A 22,778-nucleotide genomic window follows, 5' to 3' on the forward strand; every position below is an offset into this window, starting at 1 on the left:
TTTTTTTTTTTGGCAACAGATGGAGACTATTGTTAAGATCCACAACTGGGCAGAATAAATGACGGACTGTGTGCCAACCCCAATTTGTTTATCTGCAATGTAACTCTTACATCTAAAGTTCAGGAACATCACAGATCACAGAGTGGGAAGCTTCTAAGAGCCAAAGGACCAGGCCTAATGCTAGACAGTGTAGAAGACTTTTAGGACTCACAAGAACAGCATAGGAAAGAAAGGAGACTTAGGAGAGCAGCTCGGATGGATGGATGGATGGATGGATGGATGGATGGATGGACAGGGAGTCAGTTTTATTGAGACAGTTTTGCAGAGACAGGTTGTAGATGAAGACAGAATAAGCCAGAGAATGAGAAGGAGCCAGAAGATTAGAACAAATTGCCAGAGTTAGTTTGAGGCCAAGCAGAGAGATTCAGTGAGAAGACAAAAGAAGCCAGTCTGAATCAGTCAGCTTGGACAGAAGTTTTGAGCCAGAACGGCTGAGGTGAAGCCGCCAGCCAGAGTTCAGAAAGAACTAGGAAGGGTGAACTTAGTAGTAAGCGTCCGAGATGATAATTACAACTGGCAAATAAACGTCACACATTTACAAGAGCGCATCCCCTAGACACGACATGTTCAGTTCCCAGCAACCACATGGTGGCTCACAACCATCTGCAATGAGATCTGAGCCCTCTTTGGGTGTGTCTGAAGACAGTGTACTCATATACATAAAATAAATAATTCTTTCAAAAAAATTAAAAAAAAAAAAAAAAGAACTATTTTAAATAGTTTCCTGTAATAATGAATATTCTCAAGTGTATAACAATAAGTGCTCGTGCGCGCGCGCGCACACACACACACACACACACAAAATGATATTTTCCTAGACAGCACAAACAAAATGTTCTGTTTTAGCAGATTTTAGTGTCAGGAAGCAAAGCACTGATTTATAAGATCACAAAAGGCAGAAGAAAGGTCAGTGCCTTCATCTATACACAAAGCACTTTAACATTTTAGTGACCAAGCAGTCACTTGATCCCAACAGAGGAAAAGGGACTTTTTTTTTTTCCCCGTTTTTGAGACAGGGTTTCTCTGTATAGCTCTGGCTGTCCTGGAACTCACTCTGTAGACCAGGCTGGCCTCGAACTCAGAAATCCACCTGCCCCGGCCTCCCAAGTGCTGGGATTAAAGGCGTGCGCCACCACCGCCCGGCTTGGGACTTTTTAATTAGAGAGAATTAGCACTTAGGGATCATTTTCTCCTGAACTTACCAGGTGTACTTGTTGCTGGGGCCTTAGAAGTTATAGGCTCTGCATCTTCCTAAATATACATAAAGAGTCACATTAGCGTCACATTCACTGGAAAGTACAGCTCTCTTCCCAGGTCCTCTGTCATCCACCTTTCCACACTCTGCTTTCCCCCGCTACCTTCCCAAAGCGCTTTCTCTCTAAATTCTAAGCGCCTGTCCTGGTCACCCCTAGGAACCTGATGGGACAGATCTGAGTAATGCTATGAGGAGGCCAGATAGATGGCAGAGAAAACTACTAAACCCTATGTTCAACAACAACAGAGAGAACAGATAAAAGTGTGCCCGGCTGAAACGAGGAGCAGGTGTAAGGGGCATCGTCCTACGGGGCCTAGCTAGTAAGTACAGGGCCGTAACGCTAACGCGCAGAATGCAGACTGTGGAGTCCTTTAATCTGACATAGCACAAAGAAATTGAGAAACCCAACATATTAGGAAATCTGTAAGAATTCCTTCACCCCCTTAAAGGTGGGTCTAAGAATAAGTTAACTTTGATGGGTTTGAACTTCAAATTTCCCCACACCTCCTCAGATTCAACTCAACTCACTAAGAATGAGAATCCGATTTAACACATAACACTCAAGCCATTTTTACTGGCGGTGTAGTTAGAAATAAAATAAGCAAACATAAGATCAGACATTAAGTTCAGATTAAGTAATCTTCGCATGCGTTTCTGAACGAGCTAGGCTTGAGTTCCACCGCTTGAGAGAGAGAGAGATTTTAGGTCCACTCACACTTCTGTCTTCCTTTTGTTCTGTTTCTATTGTTGATCCCTTCTCAGCAATTCTTCTCCTGCAAAGGCAAATCCATTGAAAATTTTATATCACCTACCTACTACCTACCTCTGGCTATCACCTATCGACTCTTGATCTAAAAAGGAAGAGGACAAACTCATCAAAACCTTTCCGAGTCTGGACACGCATGTCCCAGTAAACCCCTTACCTCCTGGCCAGCAGGGCGCTCATTTCTTCCATTAAGCCACTCCCCCCTAGGGGAAGGGGTCCGTTCCCACGACCAGCATCTGTTTTGGATGAGGCCAAGCTCACACTCACAGAATTCCCTCCACTTGGGAAGGAGCCGTCCTCCACCTTAATGAGAACACACACACACATAATTTCCTATGTAGATAATAATGTTTACCAACATATTCAACACAGAACATGTTGCTATTGATAGTCCGAAACTATTTTTTTTTTTTTAATTTGAAGAGCCAATAGAGTGAATAACATAGACTTCATATATCAGTGAGAATTCTATCAAAGTTACGATCACCAACAATGGGATGAAACAGTATTTGGCCATACGATACATTGAGAAAGATAAAATCTTTGACATGGTTTCTCCTCAACTCAAACATATAATTTAAATCTAATATTGAGGGGAAAATGTGACAAACCAAACTGAAAAATAATTTTAATAAACAACTGTCACTGTTTTTAAAGGTGGTAGAAATTGAACCACTGTCACTGATTAAAATAAGAGACATTACAACTAAATTTAACAAACGATCTTGAACCAGAAAAAAACATGGTGTAAAAATCATTCGCTACTCTCTCCAAATTTACACTGAGGTGTAGTAAAGGATATATACTCGCAACGTGGACAAAAGGCAAATGTCAGTCAAACGTCAACTGATAAGCCTCGAGCTGATGGGGTCTCAGAAACTCCTCACACCAAACTTCTCTAAAATTTTAAATTATGCTAGTTTTTAATTAATCAAGTTAAAGCCAGTGTTTATACCAGCATAACACAGTAATTTCAGTATTTTAGACATTCAGACACAATAAGACACACATTTAAAAGGTCAGTAATTTGGTAATTTACCCGGGACACTTTCCTAAGTTTTGCTCCTGCAATTGCAGCTGCAAGTCCAGTTAAAGGGCGATTGTCTTCTGATGTGGATCCAGAGAAAATTCCAGATGCAGGGAGGGGAGGAGCAGGAGGTGGGGGAGGAGGGGGAGGAGCTTGATTAGGAAGAGGGGGTGGTGGAGGGGGTGGAGGAGGAGGCCCAGTGGATGGCAGTGGAGGTGGTGGAGGGGGTCCTGGAGGAGGAGGAAGTGTTGAGGCGTAGGCAGGGCCTGATGGGAGTGGGGGTGGTGGCGGAGGTGCAGGTGGTCCCGAGACAAGGCCTGAGAGAAAGAAAAGTTAACAGTCATGAATGGCAGAGCTAAATCACTGTAGTTTACATGGGCACATATATAGAATGCTATCCTCAATTAAGTGACTCAGACACTGCATTTAACAAAACAATTTGTCATGACTTAATACATAATACTAGTTTCTAACTAAAGTTACTAGAATTGAAAGCCAAAGTGCACATACAACCATTTAATATTAAACTTTTTATAATAAAACTAATGAGTCCCTCCCTCCAGGGATTTGAAGACAAATGTTTGTACAAATCTAGAAAACTATGCAGTGTTTTACACACACACACACACACACACACACACACACACACACACACACACACACACACACACACTGGCAGTTAGAACTGCCTGAGATAACAGACCTGGGATAATCCTAAACCTTACTATGGGGGACAAATGTTATTGGATTACAGACAGACAAGATGAAAACCTTAGAGAAGTGGGTCTCAGATTTTAGTATCTTAAAATGATTCTACATGTATCCTGAATTACGAATTACCAAAGAAATAAGATAAACTAATATCAGGTAAAACCTCAAACTAACAGAGAATTAAGAATTTAAATATAGCCGGGCAGTGGTGGTGCACGCCTTTAGTCCCAGCACTTGGGAGGCAGAGGCAGGCAGATTTCTGAGTTCGAGGCCAGCCTGATCTACAGAATGAGTTCTGGGACAGCCAGGGCAATACAGAGAAACCCTGTCTCGAAACCGCCCCCACCCCCAGGAAAGAATTTAAATATAAAGCTATTCTGGCCCTCAAGGTAGATATATAGGAAGTATTTAAATATTGTAAAAAAAAATACAGAGTAAAGAACTTACTTAAAATTAAAAACACCAAATTAGTAAGTATTTACTTAAGGCTTAACAGGGCTAATTTTTGTTTCTGTAAAGTAAGCGAGCTATCACCTCTGAGGCTTGACAAGGAATACACACAGAACAACGAAGGGCTGAAGGTGAGCTGTCCCTTCCTGCAGACTGTTCTGAGAGCAACAGTAGGAGGGCATTTAGCCTTTTCAGCCTGGGAGTGTCTCTTGTTCAGATGTCAATCAGAAAGATATTAAATTACACATACTAGATTTTTATTCACTTTTTACAGAAATCTAGTAAGATAGCATCAAAACAAAAGAGGTATGTTTAAATCCATCCAGCTTATAACATTGTTTCTATAAGCATGGATTTGTTTTCAGCATCCTCTCTACATCCTATACTTATAAACAACAACAAAAAGCAGGGTTCCATGCACCTTCTTACTGACATAAGAGCTTCCATCATTCTGGACGCAGGCTACACCTACTGCCACACGGCCCCTTCCCTGCTGCCCCACATCACGGCCCCCATGTCTGCCGAAACCCTTCAAGGATCTTGCTTGCCTTTATACCAACACTTGCAGTGGAATCCTCTGGGGGATACACCAAGCCTGCCAACCCTCTACCTTCTGCAAAGGGCCTGAGGCTACCTACCTACCCTAAAGGTCTACTACACAGAGTTCAACGAAATGAAAAAGGGGTCTTAGGGCAGAAGTGCTCCAGGGAAAACTCAGGGACGATTTATCTATTTATCAGATCTCCATGTTTCAAGGAAAATATCTCATATTTGCCCCACGGAAGATGAAACAGTCAAGTTCTCCTAGTGAAGTTTAAAAGGAATGTCTAAGCATTGGGGGGTCCCTAAATATTGGAAAGCACCTTCTACAATACAATGCTTACTGCAAATGATCTAAGAACTTAAGTTTAATATGGACGGCTCCCATACCAAATCCCTATATATAGTGAAAGACCAGAATTTAAAAAAAAATTCTTCATTCTAATTTTCTAAATAAAAACCCCATGTTAATACTTTGGCACGGAGATGCTCGATTACTAAAACCATCGATCGGATGCACTCTTGTAGGCAGTCGAAGCGAAGCGGTTGCTATGCACTACTCTGTAAGACCAGCAGTAGTGAAACCTTACCCTGCGGGGTGGGCGTCTCGGCCGGCTGAGAGGCTGCCTGCAAGCCTGGCTCGGAAGCAGAGGAGTCTCCCAGCTCAGGATTTAGAGGGGTCTCCACAGAGGCAGGGGCAGCTGTAGAGGGAGAAGGGAGAACACTGGGCTTGGATGAGGGAGTTGAGGCAAGAGGGGTGCCTGGAGGAGGAGGAGAAGCCTGTGATCCACAGTGTGAGAGTGAGGCGAGGGGAGGCAGCGGCTGTGGCGGCGGTGGTGGTGGCGGCGGCGGTGGCGGTGGCGGTGGCGGCGGAGGTGGCGCTGCTGGCCCTGAGGTAGGCGGTGGAGACACTGGGTATGTAACAGAGTCTAGCGACCCATTGGGTGCTGTTGGTGACGGAGGCATTTGGGGCACAGGAGAGGAGACACAGACGGGAAGGACAGGCCGTGGGCCAGCAGCTTTGCCAGGGGGGCTGCTAATCATGATCGGAGGAGATGGAGGGAGGGGCGAGAAATTGGAAGTAGGCCAGGCACAGGACTTCGCAGCCGGAGGCTGAGAAGAAGGTGTGTTCACAGGAGAAGAAGGTCGAGAGGTTTTGTTCAGAGGACGAGGAACTGTGGCGTAATGGGGAAGAACAGGGTGGAAGGCTGAACCTAGAGAAGTTGCAAAACGTGTCCCTGCGTGTCGCAGTGGTGGTGTAGGGGGTGTGGAAGTAGGTGGCAAGGCAGTAACCACAGCATAGTCAGGAGTGGCGTCTGACACCGGAGCTGAGATGACTTTAGCATATGATGGAGGAGGTGCTGAAGGAGGCTGGCAGCTGGAATACTCAGGAAGTGGAGCGTTATACAGGGAGCTGTCTGAAGATGGAGCTGGACATAAGGTGGAAAGCAGCGGCAAAAGATAGGATAAAAAGGGAGAGAGAAAAAGGCAGCTAGTGAAGCCACAGAAACCAGCAATCCGCACAAAAACGTATAAACGTGGATTACAGTTAGCACCTGAGAATTAGGCAAATAACTGTCTCCACCGGAGAGAACTTAAACTTGTAAGCACATTTTCGAAACCCGAAAGAGTATGAAATTAGATCTTTTAAATATGTGGATTAATAACAACTTATCCTCTATAAGAAAAGGACAGTAACAGTCTTAGCGTTTACTACTTAGTCCACTAAAAACAGCATCAAAATTATTACAAACAGCACAATAAGCTGAGTTGTGGTTTCAAATCTGTCAAAATGTCTACTACAACGGGAAAGGAACGCCCAACTCAGTGCTCATTTGTGGACATTTTTATCTTCTTAGCGTAACTCCAGACAGTTATGCAGTTAAGAACAATGAATTAACCAATACTGAACCCGCACTGGCTTCTAATGTAGCTCAAGAATAAAATTCTTCGATAAATATTAACCACCTTAAATGTTTACTTTATCATAATTCTCTATGACACTATAAATTCCATCAGACTGTGCTTTTCTTCACCATACCAGAAAAAAAAATTGGTTATTTTTGAGAGAATATCTTCATCTATTTTAATTTTTCCTGCAGAAATCTAACTATAACCAAGCTAACTTCTTGCCGTACGTGTGTGTCAGACAGTGTGTGTGACAATTTTAAGCAACGCCACAAGGGAAATATCTTCCAAGATCATTATAAAAAAAAAATTTTTTTTTTACATAAAAACACATTCACACTTTATAGCTGAATTTTAGGGTGGCAAGAAAAATTAAAACGACAGACTAAAAATCCCCCAAGAGCTTCCTTGTAGTTTCTAAGCAATAAAAGAAACACTGAAACAGTAATTGTTGAGCATTTATCCTAACTACAAACTGTACCGCTTATCCCCAAGCACTGCGCATGACAGCCTCGCGCAGAGCTGGCCCAGCTCGGCTGTGGGAGGCGCGCGTGCCTGTCCCAGCGTCCCAGACTCCTTACCAGCATTGGACATTCTGCGCTCTCGCTCCCACTCCACTTGCTCCCGCTCCAGCTGCTCCAGGCGCTCTCGCTCGCGCTCCCGCTCTCGCTCCTGCCTCTCCCTCTCCAGGCGCTCCAGCCTCTCCCTCTCCAGGCGCTCCACGTGCTCCCTTTCCTGCCGCTGCCGCTCCAGCTGCTCTTGTTCCAGGCGCTCCCTCTCTAGCCTCTCTCGTTCTAGTCGTTCTCTCTCCAACCTTTCCCTCTCCATTCTTTCCCTCTCCAGCTCCTTCTGTCGCTGCTGTTCTTGCAGTTGCCTGAAATGAAACACTGGATGAATAAAAATATGCATTTATGGCTATACATCACTACTGTGAGAGGATGTTCACTTCGCGTCTGATTCAGATAGACGCAGAACCCGTTGTCACCACTTCCCCACGAAGGAAGGCTTCCTTACAAATATATAAAATCTGCATATACAGAATATAAAAAATTTGTTTTCCCCCACCAATGGGCTCAATCACAATTTGTGAGACTAGAGAGTTGCAAATAAACCTACCACTCTGATAACCAAGTCATTATATTAATCTGATGATGAAATAATTATAAAACGAAGTAATCTTTTTTTTAAAGATTTATTTATTTTATGTATTTGAGTATGCTGTTGCTGTCTTCAGACACACCAGAAGAGGGCATCAAATCTCATTGCAGATGGTTGTGAGCCACCATGTGGTTGCTGGGAATTGAACTCAGGACTCAGGGAAGAACAGTCGGTGCTCTTAACCGCTGAACCACCTCTCCAGCCCAAAGTAATCTTTTCTTAAAAAATGAAACGTTTTAGCTGCACGAGTTATTTCAAAAAACACAAAGATCATAGCTACAGCTAAATAAACATTTACTGAATTGAAAATAAACCCAGTTAAGTAAGAAATAAACTATAAATGACCAAAACTTTGTATCTATAGGTAACTATAGTTATTTGGTACATATGTGTAGGCCTTTGCCTTATAATAACATACACTAAACTTTAAAATTCAAGTAAATCAGTACCATCTCACCACGACTCTGAAATCTGCTTTTTCTGATACAAAACACACTGGAAAAACTCCTTTAAACCCTTAGTCTGGCATCTTTAATTCCCACGAACATGTCAACACCACTGCTTAGCTCTTGAGTTTAAGCAGTCTCCAGTATAGGATATAACTTACCCTAATATTATTATTATTAATATTACAATAAACATTTATCTTGGGGGCTGGAGAGGTGGCTCAGGGGCTAAGCGCACTCCCTGGCTGCTCCTCCAGAGGTCCTGAGTTCAATACCCAGGAACCACCTGATGGCTCACAACCACCTGTGATGGGATCTGATGCCTTCTTCTGGCGTGTCTGAAGACAGCTACAGTGTATTCAAATAAAATAAAATAAATAAACCTTTAAGCATTTATCTTAACCCTTGAAACCTCCTCCAACTGCTTCTACAGGATCACAGGTTCTAGGCGGACAGGCACATAATTCCTAAGATTCTTAACATATGAATCGAGAAACCCTGTCTCGAAAAACCAAAACAAACAAACAAACAAGAAGATAATAAAAGCTCTTTAAAATTTATAGTAGCCCATAACTGTAGTATTAATGATCACTCAGAAAAATTTAGACTAACCATCTAGCTGGGCTCCGAGAGCTACAGAAAAGAGTGTCAGCTTCCTTTTGCTTCTCAGAATTATCAAAAAAATCAGTAAAATATTGGAGAAAGAACTTTCACCTGTCTGAGCTGGCTATAAAAGCAAGGAAAACCCCAGCCTTCGCATGAATTGTTTACTGCTCTTACTCAATTGTTTACTCACAGCTTTTTCTCTATACGCTGCCCCAGCACAGACTGACGGCTATGAGGAAGGAAGCCACTTGACTGCAGCGCGGCTTCTGAGTGGTTCACAAACGGGCTCCTAATGAAATCGGACTTTCAGTGTACATCTACTACACTACGGATGACTTAGGAGCTACCACAGTTCTGAGGGATAGCCATCAGTGTGCTTATGCGCACACACACACACACACACACACACAACCCAACCAACCAACCAACCAAAAAAACCCCAAACAAACAAACAAACAAAAACCAAACAAAAACCCCAAAGAGTACTGGCTGCTCTAAAGAGGACCTGGGTTTGATTCTCAGCACCCACACAGTGGTTCACCACGGTCTGTAACTCCAGTTTTAGAAGATCCAACACCCAATACTGGCCTTCAGGCAAAACACCTACACACATGAAAAGGAAAAGGGCCCACTACTATTTGGGGGCAGGGGGATTAAGTTTTAGGATATTTACATGTTGTTCTTCTGTGTCTCTTTTCATTCATATAAAGGAATATAGAGAATATACATAATTTACAACACAACAAACCATTAGCTTACTGCCTTAACATTTCCCCATCTATTTCCTATTTTAGCTGATTCTTGTGTCTTAACTTTGGATATCCCTTGTCTAATGGCAAAAGCCTTCCATAACCAGGCTCACTATATACTCACATATATAGCCATAGGAAGATCAATGTCAGGGTTACACTAACATTATAGAATCACTGTCCACAGCTGAGCTACATGGCATTCTGCTGCAATTCATTCCATTCTAATTGCTGGGCATTTAAAAAGAAAGAGGAGGAGGAGGAGGAGGAGGAGGAAGAAGAGGAAGAGGAGGAGGAATAAGAGGAAGAGGAGGAAGAGAAAGGGGAGGAGGAGGGGAAGGAGGAAGAGGAAGAGGAGGAAGAAGAAGAAGAAGAAGAGGAGGAGGAGGAGAAGGAGGAGTAATAAGAGGAGGAAGAGGAAGGGGAAGCAGAGGAGGAAGAAGAGGAGGGGAAGGAGGAAGAGGAAGGGGAGGAGGAGGAGGAGGAAGAAGAGGGGAAGGAGGAAGAGGAGGAAGAGGAGGAAGAAGGGGAAGAGGAGGAGGGGAAGGGGGAAGAGGAGAAGAAGGAGCGTTACATCTGTTTCTCAAAACACAAGAATAAGTAACGTTCGGTAGTCATTATAAGTAAGCTAGGCATCGATGAGGCTGGAAGCAGTATTGAAACTAGAATAATTTATAACTAGAAGGTACTGACTGTCCCACATGTCAAAATAATCTTTTTTTTTTGAGTCAAAATAATCTTAAAGGCTCCCAGTCAATAAGAGATAGAATGTGTACTAAAGAAAAAAGCAGGACGTCAAAGACTATTTCCCAGTTTGCTGTTAGATAACTCAAGTATGCAGTTGATCCACTTTCAAGAGACTGATGTTTGGATAAAGTAATGAATACTCTTAGCCTGCTCATTGAAAAGATGTCTATGTACATGTAATTGAAAATACTATCAAGCAGAAATTTTCTGACTTACAAATTGGTGGTGGCATGAATAATTCCTACTTAAGTTGAAAGGCTCACAAGTCTGACTATAACATTTTAAGCTGTAAAGTGAGATATTCCCAAATCTTTCTAAGGAGTCTCCAAAATAAACCGTGCCTTCCTCAGAATCATCACTACCAGCTTGCAAACAGGAAATGCAAGAAACCCTTCTAGAGGTTGTTACATCCGGTTGCCGCCTGCCCGTTAGTAGAATCCCCTGCAGATTTGGCTAAAGCACATGCATCTGAATTCTGAGGTTTGAGAAAATTCCAATAGGCTTGTTTTTTTTTTAAGTTATACACATTTTCAATAATTTGAATGTTCTTCAGAGAAAACAATTACATACCTTTTCTAGAAACAAATATAAGTGAATACTATTATGGCCATTATTTTAAATATATTAAGTGAAAACATAAAAGATATGGTTCTCTTCTATCACTGAAGTATTTTTTTCCAAAACATAAGTCCCCAAATGTAAAAAAAACAAAAAACAAAACAAAAAAAACACCCCAACCCCCCCCACAATCCCAACAAGAAAAAAACTGGCCCACAGCAAAATCAACACATACATACAAACACATGTTTAGTTTATGTTTTTATGAAGACACAGTCTTGTGAAACATGTAAAATACAAATAAAATATCAAGACATATATTATTCACCTTTACCTAGGGCAGTTTTTAGGTAGATATAGATTTCAATTTCATAAAATGAAGTGGGAAACAAACCAGGAAAAGCATTCCGGTCGCTAACACTGAGTAACGCTGACATGCCAGGAAAGAAAAAGGAGTATTTTTTAAATTAACTTAGTTCTGAGACAGGGTCTCACTATGAAGCCCCGGCTGGCTTTGAACTCACACAGACTTGCCCGTTTCTGTCTCCCAAGTGCTGAGATTAAAGGCGTGCACTCCTACAGCTGCTGTAGATGTATACTTTTTATTGTCTTATGTGGGCATTTTATCTCTCTATTGGATGGGAAAAAAAAGATAGTTGAATTTTAATATCACAAAGCTCCTAAGACAAGAGTCGATACTTACACCAGCATGCGATCGACTCTTGGTCCATCCTGCCTCTGGAGGGTAATGGGAGTGCGGTACACCTTCATTACTGCGGGTCCTCAGTCCTGTGCTGGGCTCTTATTCCCCCCTTTATAACTTGCAGGGAGCAGCGATGATTTGAAAGCTATTTATAGATGCTAACTAAACTTTCTCCTATGTTGAGATGAACACAGGACTGACTCATGCTTCTTAGAATATGTTTTCCCATCACAGCCAAGGAACCCAAATATTAATGAGTAGGAACCAGGAACTGATTTGATCTCTCTCTCTCTCTCTCTCTCTCTCTCTCTCTCACACACACACACACACACACACAAACACACACACAAACACACACACAAACACACACAAACACACACAAACACACACAAATACACACACACACAAACACACACGCACACACACGTAAAATATTGTATTATGGTATAATAAAGGTATTAGGTCAACCAAGTTTAATATTTAAAATATCAAACAACCTTATCCCGACTAAAATAAAAAGTAAATGCATAAAACCCATGCCTAGTTTAAAAGTTTAAAAGAGTATTATATAGCGTCTTAGCAATGCTCACTACTGATTTCTTCCTACAGAAGCAATGCAGTTTAAACACTCTTGCATTTATCTCATGGTTCTGAACAGCAAGTTCTCTACAAATATCTATTCCTGACTTCTCATATTTACATGTTATTCTTTTCCTACTCGACAAATGATTTCATTCCCTCCATCTGGGTGGTCCGCAATGGGAACTGAACCCGGGGCCTCCGGGAGCTCTATCCCTGCGCTATACTCTAGCCCCTGCCCCCTCCCGTGCTGACTACCTCCCTATTTTCTCTTCAGTCCCCTTTTCCAGCAGTATCTATGCAGCATTTCATCCCTTGCTCTCTTCCATCAGCTATTTTCCAAGGATTTCCTATTCGTATGCTAAGTGCTAACACTTCCCTCGGCTTCCCCCTTCTTCTTCCCCATGTCAACCCTGTATATGTCCCCCTCTACCACCCCAAGCTCTCCAGCAGAACGGCACACAACCCCTTCATGTGGGTAAACGTGTCAAATGCTCAGGTCCCTTACTCCGGTTTCCTTTAGAGGAACCCATCAGGAGCCCGGGGCTTCCTGACTCAGGCAAGCAGGCTGCCCCCGAGCTATGCACCAGCTTCTTTCTTTCAAGTTCAATTCCACTTTTCTTGAATCCCAACAATGTTACCCAGCTCTTGATTTCTTCCCTCACTTTAACAGAACACAATATTTAATCGTTTCCTATGAAGCTGTGTAGAAAAAGGAAACTATTTTTTGAGATGGGGTTTCAAAATAAACAGATACTAAAGGCACTGGCCCACACTTAAGTTAGTACAAATATGTACTTATGTTTAAATACAAATATGCAAATGAGATATCAAAATATACTACATTTAGCCTTGAATCTGGAATCCTCAGCTTAGGGAAGGAGGTTACAGTTACAGGTCTGTGCCACTGTCCCTGGCCGAGAAGACGGTTTAAACTGGGCTTCTTTGAAGCACAGACTAATATGAACAATGGGTAAGTACAAAAAGAAGAGGATCTTGGGGATGTAAATTTAATTTTCACTAGAAGAAGATTTACTCTACTGCCTTCCATATATGGCCATTAAGCACTAGAAATGTGGTTATTTAGAAAGGAAGTATGTTTTAAGTATAAAATAAACACTGAATTTTGATGAGAAAAGTAGGATGTAAACTTTGCTAACATCTATGTATGTTCTTTCTGTAAAAAAAAATTTTAATTTTATTTACATTGGTGTTCTGCCTCCGTGTATGTCTGTATGAGGGTGTAATATCAACTGCGACTTGAATTATAGCTAGTTGTAAACTGACATGTGAGTGCTGGGATTTGAACAACCTGTGCTCTTAACTGCTGAGCCATCTCTACAGCCCCCTATTTATGGTTTTTCTTTTTCCTTTCTTTCTTTCTTTTTTTTTTTTTTTTTTTTTTTTTTTTTTTTTTTTTTTTTTGGTTTTTCGAGACAGGGTTTCTCTCTGTAGCCCTGGCTGTCCCAAAACTCATTCTGTAGACTAGGCTGGCCTTGAACTCAAGATATCTGCCTGCCTCTGTCTCCTGAGTGCTGGGATTAAAGGCTTTTGAGATCATGCCCAGGTCAAACTGTCTTTCTGAAAAAGAACTATTTATTTTTATTTTATGTGTACGGATGGGTGTTTTGCCTGTATGTATGTCTGTGCATCATATATGTACAGTGCCTGCAAGGAGCATAAAAGAGCACTGAACCTTCCAGACCCCCAAGAACTGAGGCTACAGACAGCTTTCAGATGCTACGTGGGGGCTACAAGAGCAACCACGGCTCTTAACCACCGAGTCATCACGGCAACCCATGTAAACCGTCTTCATGATTTCATAGTCCATACTGGAATGGTAAGCGATACATGCGCTTGTGTGTGTATATATTCTAATTAAGAAAAATCCACCCCTAGATGAGGTATTATGCACTAGATTTTAGCTAAAAGGTGGAGAAAGGATGAAACTGTTATAATTTCAAGCCTACGTCTAGATTGTCCTGAAATGATGGAGATAATGTTGCTAACACTGTTTAAACAACATGAGCCATAAACAGATTATCTTGTATTCTCCTACTAAACCCTATAAAGCCTTGAGATCAGAGCCTTAAAGATTTACTTAGCTAACACTGACTTTCTAGTTAAGTTGGTCATGGGAAAGGCATACTGGTCACAGATATTTAGTATAAAAATAAGACTTGCCGGGCAGTGGTGGTGCATGCCTTTAATCCCAGCACTTGGGAGGCAAAGGCAGGCGGATTTCTGAGTTCGAGACCAGCCTGGTCTACAGAGTGAGCTCCAGGACAGCCAGGGCTATACAGAGAAATTCTGTCTCAAAAAACCAAAAGACTTAATGGGGCTGGGGATAGCTCATTTGGCGAAGTGCTTCCTATGCAAGCAGTAGGACTTAAAATTCAATCCTCAGCACACATTGAAAAAGAAAATCTAGGAATGGCGCATGCCCCATAATCCAAACCATGGGGCCGGGGATCCCTGGAGCTCTCCAGTCATCTGGCGGAGCAGAATCAGCAAGCTCCAGGTTCAGTGAAAGACTGTTTCAAAAAATAGCATGGAAAGCAAATGAAGGCAGCCGAGGCACGTGGGACACACACTCATAGTGAGAAAAGAAAGAGGCTTACTGAAGGGAACAAGCCCTGAATCTCTTACATATGGTTTTAGATGTAGGCACATGGGACACACACTCATAGTGAGAAAAGAAAGAGGCTTACTGAAGGGAACAAGCCCTGAATCTCTTACATATGGTTTTAGATGTATCACAAGCATGCTTTTTACAAAGAAAGCAGATAGAATGAAAGTCACAATTTCTAAAGGACATAATGTGTGGTCAGGTGGTCCCTTGGGTCTGCTGCGAAAACAGGAAGTGTAAACGTATAGATTTACCTTCTCTGGATTTCCAACTCTTCTTGGGATGGGCCATTTTGAACTTGAGCAGGTAGCTGTGAATTCTGTCTAGGCAACGTTGGCCCTATAAAGGGAGAAAACATTACAGATGAATATATTACTATTCTACTAAGCTGGGTGGAGGAAATTAAATCATGAGCACAACATAAAACCATCACATATTAAAGAAATGCGTCTTCTTTTCATCTAGCAAAATAAAATATAAGCTTTACATAACACACAGCAAATGAAAGACTGCAACATAATGCTGCCATCGTCCCCAGAAGGCTTACTTCAAACAAATGGAGACACCAACAACAAAGGGAAAATAAACATTTATATATGAAGAGCTTGGTAAAACAAGTGTTCAATGAGCATCTGAGAGGCACCTGAGCTTGACATTCTCTAAGACAATGAGACATTTTGTTTGGGGTAATTATTCATGAGGTGGAGAGGAAAAACTTAAATGAAAAATCAGAATTTAAAAACTCACCTAAATAGAACACTGGAAATGAAAAACAGGAGAGAGAAAGCATGAGAACCTCATACTAGACTGAAGTATTCTAATGCATTCATCAAACGTGCCCACATGAGCTGCCACTTTTGCTTAACGACATGGCATTTTCAGTTACTGGTGAAACAAACATTTGCTAAGCTTCCATATAATGTATTGACCTACTTAGTTGAATTTTTAATGTTATAGGTAATCTTAACAACTTTTCAATTGGGGTAAGAAAGGCACAGGGTTGGGGGCAGACCCTGTGTTTACACAAACATGGAACTGTCATCAGCAACCACTGACCGTCCATCCACTCCCCACATCCATATATAATGCAGATCCATCTTTAGCATCTTAGATCGTCACTAAATTATGGGAAATCTTATTGTCACAGGAAATAAAAATTAAGTGAGATCCTTGTTGCACCTAGTATAAAAATATACAATGAGATGACCAATCTAAGGTTAAGCTAGACCAACCTTGAAATCTACAACAGTAAAAAGCAAGAAAGTAATATGGCAGTTCCCTTCCACCCTCTGAGAAGTGTTACCCTGGCTTCTCAGCGTTTTGTAGTGCACTACTATAAAAAGTATCAGTGCTGTGTAGAGCATGCTCCTGTGCTCTGAGTGAGGACATGAAAGCAGCTGTTTCCCCTAGTGGAGTAGACCCACAGCTGGAAGCAACGGCTCTTCAGATGGAAGGCAGCGCTGGCCCCTTCCAGGATGGAAAAGCAGGAAAATGATCTGAACTTACCTACTAAACTTTCCATCTCTTTATATGATTTTAGATTAGTCATTTAATTCGCCCTCTAATGACAAATTAGATGACAACTGCAGCAATGTATTTCATTAGATATAAGCCTGATGCTTTGAGAACCAAATAAAGAAAATATAAAATCAATCCTGTGTAATTAATAAAAAAAACCACGTTTTAAAAGCAAACACACATATAAATGTCTACATAAATGAAAATATAACTGTTGTATAACAGAATGTTTGGAAAAGTAACACAATGACATTTTGAAAAACACTGCCATACTGGGCTATAGATTAATGTTTTACTATTTTATAGAGAAAAGATCCTTTTAGAAAAAGGTAGAGAGGCATATGAGTTGGGTGGACAAATTTAAGGACCTATAAAATTGGGAGGAGCATAATTTATATATTCATACTTATATTTATTTTATTTTAAAAATAAAAAATAAAAGCATTTGGTAAAACCAACTTAAAAGAAAAATAATGTCTGAGTGTTTAAATGAAAACTTCAGCCAGTATAGCAGAACAGCTGGAAGCTAGGAATCTAATTGTCATTTTCACATCTAGAGAAGGCACTGCATCTCAATGATCCTATTAATGAATTAAGTCTATGTTTTAGGGGCTGGTAAGATGGCTTAGCAGGTAAGAGCACTGATTGCTCTTCTGAAGGTCATGAGTTCAAACCCCAGCAACCACATGGTGGCTCACAACCACCCATAACACCCTATTCTGGTGTGTCTGAAGACAGCTACAGTGTACTTATAATAAATAAATTATAAATCTTAAAAAAAAAACAAACTATGTTTTTAGCAGAAACCTATATATTCAAGTCAAATATTTTAAAATTTCAATGTACTCTTATTGATCTTACTAAACAATTTTGTTTGTTTTTGATCTAGCTCTGGGCCCAGCATGGTAGTGTATGCCTGTAACCTCAGCATGAGAGGCAATCAAAGGAGAATTTTGAGGTCAGGGTCACCGTGGGTTTTATATAACTAACATACTCAACAGAACAAAATTATCAAAAAGCCCCTAAGAATCCTGGTATGACTCATAAAACAAATTGAATGTGGAAATTCACTATAGTTTATTCCTACCACATAAAAAGGAAAACTTCAAGGAATCCTTTAAAATGAGGATTTTGATCTAAGAATTAACTCTTATAATTCTTTGCTACATAGCTGTATGATGATAACAAGCCATTTGTTTTATCTGGGCATTCTTAAAATCCCTCTTTGGCATTTTGCGACACCTACATTTAATCTGCTTGTTTTGTCTTTCTTATTCACCAATATTGCCAAATTGTAAAAATCCTGCATCCTGAAATATATATGCAATTAAGTCTAATGATAAAATACTATAATTATTAGATAAAAATTCTGGGTAAATTATAAACTAGAGGCACACGATTACATTTTCCTTCTCACCAAACATTCTGATGGGATATAAAATTGTGAGTTGTAGCAAAGGTATTACAAAAGAACAGAAAGCATAAACTAGGGCTAGGCAAGGTCATCAGCAGCTCTATTTCCTGGAGTGTATACGATTTTTTTCAAACGGGCCATATTCCAAATCAAGTATCTGTCTTCTCATAAGATACAAAATAGGTACTCTCATAACTATCTCAATGGGTAAATGACAGTTGATCAGCTACTTTTGTGAAGAAGAAAAAAAGGGAGAAACAACCAAGGTGCAGAAACGGGGGGGGGGGGGGGGGGGGGGGGGGGGGCGCTTCTCTAGTCCTCCGTCTGAGGCTCTGCCTGATAGCCAGACAATGGCTGGCCCTAATCTGCCCAGGCTAGACAATGCAAAGCAAAGTTTGTGAATTACCGTTCCTAATAAAGACAATGTAGCAGTGTTGCTGGTATACATTCTATAAAGGATGGAAATCTGATATGAACTTCTCTCCGATAAGAAAGAACGGCATTTCAGCCTTGAGGCACTTCAGTTCTGAGGTTTGGTGAGAGCACATTTCACTTAGTCGCCTCATTTTAAGTCTCCCAAGTCTAACAATTAGCCACAGACTATTTAAAAACACAGGACTAAAAGACAAGCAGTTGCTGCTATATACAATACAGTTAAACTTAAACTTAGCAATCAGATGGGAGATTGTTTGTATGTAAATAAAAGGCTTTAAACCTGTTATTTTATGTTCTAAAAACTCCCCTTTATTAATATGGTCAAATTATCCTTTCCCCTTTAAAACTGGGTAAGCTGCCATTCTACATGGCTATCATCTCAAGCTTAAAAGCACAAAGTTACAATATCAAGTACATTTTCAAAATTGAGCTGAAGAGAGAAATAAAATCACACATGTAGCAAAGATTGCTCACAGAGGCCCAGGAGAACCCCAGGATAGACCAGAGATAAAGTTACTGATACTAAAAATCTACAGGGCTGAGATGGAGTCTAGGAGAGAGGAGGAGAGATTTATAACAAGTCATAAAATAGGTGCTCACTGCATCAACCATCAGCTGGAGCAGATCAAAATGGGACTTATGTGAACATGAGATATATTAGAATTTTCCTTTTTTTCTTATTATAACATGCTTACCTAATCCAAGCCTATCAACTTAAAAGCCAGAAACCTTATCAACAATACTGAGAAACCACACTAAAAATTCCGAGCTGCATGGAAAAAAGTACACATACTAGCTGAACTATTAATTCAAAACTATTTGTAGCAGACTCCTTTAGAATTTTCTCTCAAAAATAGTCTAGTCAAGGTATGAATCAAAAAGGCATATGTGAATCAAAAATAAATAAATAAAAAATTAAAATAATTAAGACAGACTTTATTTTGAAATTTGGGTTTCTAAAATAGGAAGTTTCAGAATCAAATAGAAAAAAGAAGAGTTCAAACAATATGTATCTACATACTAATCTATATAAATTATTTCCCTGTGCAAAAATTTATATATATAAGTTTATATATATAAATGATTGATCAGCTCTACCATGGAGTGGCTAAGTGATATACCTAATTTATTCATGCAAATAATACATGTATAGACACACATGTATATTTAATAGAGTGAGCGTGACAGAAAACAACCTATAAGCCTACACTCACTTCTAAGGCACAGAAACCTAGGCTAGCAAATAAAGCGGCTTGTTCTCTGAAACCAATCCACTGAAAAGAGTCAGCTTCCGCCTGCCTCTACAATATGCACATCTAGAGAGCTAAGCCGAGGTTAATACAGCTCTTTCCCCACAAGGCCCAACTATACTACTCAAGTCATATGAAGACATGCATCCCTTTTTCTTCTGAGTTAGATCGGATATCTGTTCCCAAAGAAAATTATAATAATAATAAAAAACAATTCTCTCATTTATACTGGAAGAGGTGAAAAAATATCTCAAGACCCTATGTCTAGTTAAATCCTCACAAATAAGCCAACTCAAAAGCTAACCCAAAATGACCTGCATGAACACAACAACCTATCACAACATAAAGCAGAAGCTTGCTTCATATCTCAAAATACCACAAACCAGACTAGGGCCTAAAGAAACAAAAGTTATGGATATGTGCAAGTAGTATGTACCACAGCTTGAAAAAGTAATGGAAACATAATGGTGCTTACCACAGAAAATACATCGCAAATTAGTGCTGTCCTGGGTAGCAGCAACCTTGCTCTGGGCTGCAACAGACACCTGGGTGTTAGAAGTTTCGAGGACAATAGGGCCGTCTGAAGAACTTCACACGAACTAAAAGGTGCTTTGAAAGGTTCAAAATGTATTCACGCATGCGTCCTATCTAGATCCTCATTCTGGAAACTTTATGAGTTTATAGCTTAACTATTTCCTGAGTTATACAATCAAAGAATGCAATCTGCATTTTAAGACTGTATTTTTTAAAACATCAGTGAAAATGAAGTATAGAAAGTTAAGATACATGGCCAATAGAATTAATTTCATGAAGTCCACCCTCCCATTTTGGAGAGCTATAGTCAAAAAAAAATTCCGGGGAAATACATAAGATTCATTTAATTAAGACTGCTCATTTATACCAGCTGGAAAAAACCCCAAAGCTATAAATAAAGATATATATAATATATATGTATATATATAAATATCTCCATTGTTTTATACTTAACAATAACCAACAAGGTTTACAGAGACACACTTTATTACTAATTTTCCCTACATATGACAACATATTTGACAAAATGAATTAGTAAAAATTTTGTGTGGCCACAACAACCAGCCATGTAACCTACATGATTTATATTAAAATTCAGTTTATCAATGAAGTAAATTCATAAATTCTTTTTAAGAAGAAAAATTCAAAGAGAAAGCAGTAATTTCTGAAAAGAGAAATGCTTTATCCAAAATCAAAACTGGGATGAGAAAATTTTTTCTCTTACTATTAATAACATGCAAAAGGCACATCAATAATAATTTTTCAGAAAACCCTTTTCAGCAAGGAGAGATTTTTTCTTATCGGTACTAAGAAAACAGTTAATGGCTCAAATACACATTGGTTTAAGGAAGACCATATTAAAGCAAGCAAGACAGTATTCTAGATTTACCTAAAAGTATATTCTTTAAGATAACGCCTACTAAGTAAAAAGTTTTTAGTAAAATCAGAACCAAACTAATTTATATTCAAAGGCTTATCTTAATACAATATAAGTCATCATTTTTAGCAAGAGACAACATAATCCAATTAAATCTTAAAGTATTAATACAGTAGGCATTTTAAGCACCAGTAAACTGACAAGGCCAGCTTTGCTAAGTCTTTTTTTTCACCCACCCATCTATCAGCACAGATGCATGCACTGAGCACTTACAGCAGTAATATAACCAACCACTGGCACTCAAAGAGGAGTGCAACAAACTAATGCGATCATGCTAAAGGAGAGAAACATTTTAGAAAAATTACCATAGATTTTAAACTTAAGCTCCTTTATAAAAATATGCCTTACCAGTATTTATAAACGCTACTTCCACAAAACCTTTATTAGTGAACCACAACTAGTTATCAGGTTTTACCCTTTAGTTCCTTTAATCCATATCAAACAGGAAAACATACAAGGACAATGATCAGGAAAAACTTACATGAAAACCCTGAGAAAGTGTCTTGCTTCTGACAGCAAAGAAGCTGCCCCATCCCATGAACAATCATTTCAGCGCAGAATCACCTGACAACCGTCAGAATGCAGGCACTGCGATCCCTGCTGGCTGGAGGCTGGAGCCTAACCCTTTCCACCCAAGAACTCAGTCTCTCTCACAACTGAACTACTAAGCAGTGTCCTGCATTTGTCATCCGGAAGCATCTTCTCTCCGGTGACTTTTATCTCTGTTATCAAGTTAAACATTGATTTACTTTCTGAGAGGGTTGCTTGAATTCTACCGCAGTTTGCATTTCCCCGGAAGATAGTAAATTATTCATTCTACCCTATGCGTAAGGCTAGCAGCTCCCTGCTTTCTGTGGATGCTGTTAACTCTTTATCAATCTGAGAAGACTGATTACACAGGTAAATTCAGTATTAATTAGTAATGCTAGTATTACCCAATACTAGCACTTATCTACAAAAAACACTGCTTTTTAGAGAAAGTCATATTATAGAAGCTTAGGGCTAAGGGAATCAGGAATGTCAAAGTTAACGTCTTTATTATATTTCTAGAAGTAATAGAACATTCTTGATAACTACTTTGGCCTTTGATCTTGTTGCAGATGTTTGTCTCAATGTAATTTGCAAAACAGTAACCCTCCAGGCTTTGCCCACTGCTGTTGCAGTTCTTTACCATTTGACATTAAAAAACAAAAACCAAAAAAGAAAAAAAACAAGGAAATGAAAAGACTTTGTTTAAGTGAGGTTATCAGTGGTGGAAAATGACAGACTCTACAGCTTTCGTCCATGTCACTGCATTCTGTTATTATATATCACTACTACATCATTACCACAGCAGACTTCTAGAGCACTGGTACTTTAAAAAAATATTCAGTTGTTTCTATTATTAGCTATTAATCATCTCCAGTTAATTTGTAAGGGGAACACTGTTCATCTCTGCATTTTTTGCTTCTAAGGGTTAAATGCTTAAGGACTGATTTGCATTTGATTTGCCTTTCTGGGAAGCTGGTCTCTGAGTGCCAGAATGAGCCCAATGTTAGCATTCTAAGGCAGAGCGCTCGCACTGCCCAGCACTCTAATAAAGCCCATAGCCAAGTAGTCAGAGCAAAGGAGGCTGTGTTTGTTCTAAGGCTAAGGTTCCTGAAAGAGAAGAGATGACTCTAAACACCTGGAGGCAGGCACTGCAATGACAGCTATCCACATTAAGAAAATAATAAAACAGACCCAACAGGATTTATTTATATATTTATGTGGTGATGCAGGCCTTTAATCCTAGCACTCAGGAGGCAGAGGCAGGAGG

General features: G+C 40.0%; 1 protein-coding gene and 1 long non-coding RNA gene across 23 annotated transcripts in view; one reads left to right on the top strand and one right to left on the bottom strand.

Moving 5' to 3' along the window:
* LOC116068046 overlaps positions 1-83 on the top strand; it is a 3,108-nt gene extending 3,025 nt beyond the window's left edge. Inside the window, exon 2 of the long non-coding RNA XR_004109415.1 lies at positions 20-83. This is a non-coding gene — a long non-coding RNA (uncharacterized LOC116068046). The remainder of the gene's footprint in view (positions 1-19) is intronic.
* Enah (ENAH actin regulator) overlaps positions 1-22,778 on the bottom strand; it is a 119,582-nt gene that overhangs the window by 12,924 nt on the left and 83,880 nt on the right. For 7 of the 22 annotated variants that reach the window (XM_031337058.1, XM_031336996.1, XM_031336972.1 and 4 more), the window contains 9 exons: positions 19,985-20,041; positions 15,640-15,651; positions 15,147-15,231; positions 7,299-7,591; positions 5,400-6,239; positions 3,121-3,425; positions 2,239-2,384; positions 2,031-2,088; positions 1,263-1,311 (listed from right to left, as the gene is read on the bottom strand). In XM_031337058.1, coding sequence (XP_031192918.1) covers positions 1,263-1,311; positions 2,031-2,088; positions 2,239-2,384; positions 3,121-3,425; positions 5,400-6,239; positions 7,299-7,591; positions 15,147-15,231; positions 15,640-15,651; positions 19,985-20,041 — 1,845 coding nt within the window. Of the gene's footprint in view, positions 1-1,262; positions 1,312-2,030; positions 2,089-2,238; positions 2,385-3,120; positions 3,426-5,399; positions 6,240-7,298; positions 7,592-15,146; positions 15,232-15,639; positions 15,652-19,984; positions 20,042-21,461; positions 21,544-22,778 lie in introns of those variants that run through there. The other 15 variants (XM_031337073.1, XM_031337023.1, XM_031336989.1 and 12 more) reach the window with 7 other exon arrangements.

Source organism: Mastomys coucha, unplaced genomic scaffold (genome assembly GCF_008632895.1).
Source record: "Mastomys coucha isolate ucsf_1 unplaced genomic scaffold, UCSF_Mcou_1 pScaffold1, whole genome shotgun sequence".
NCBI lineage: Eukaryota > Metazoa > Chordata > Mammalia > Rodentia > Muridae > Mastomys > Mastomys coucha.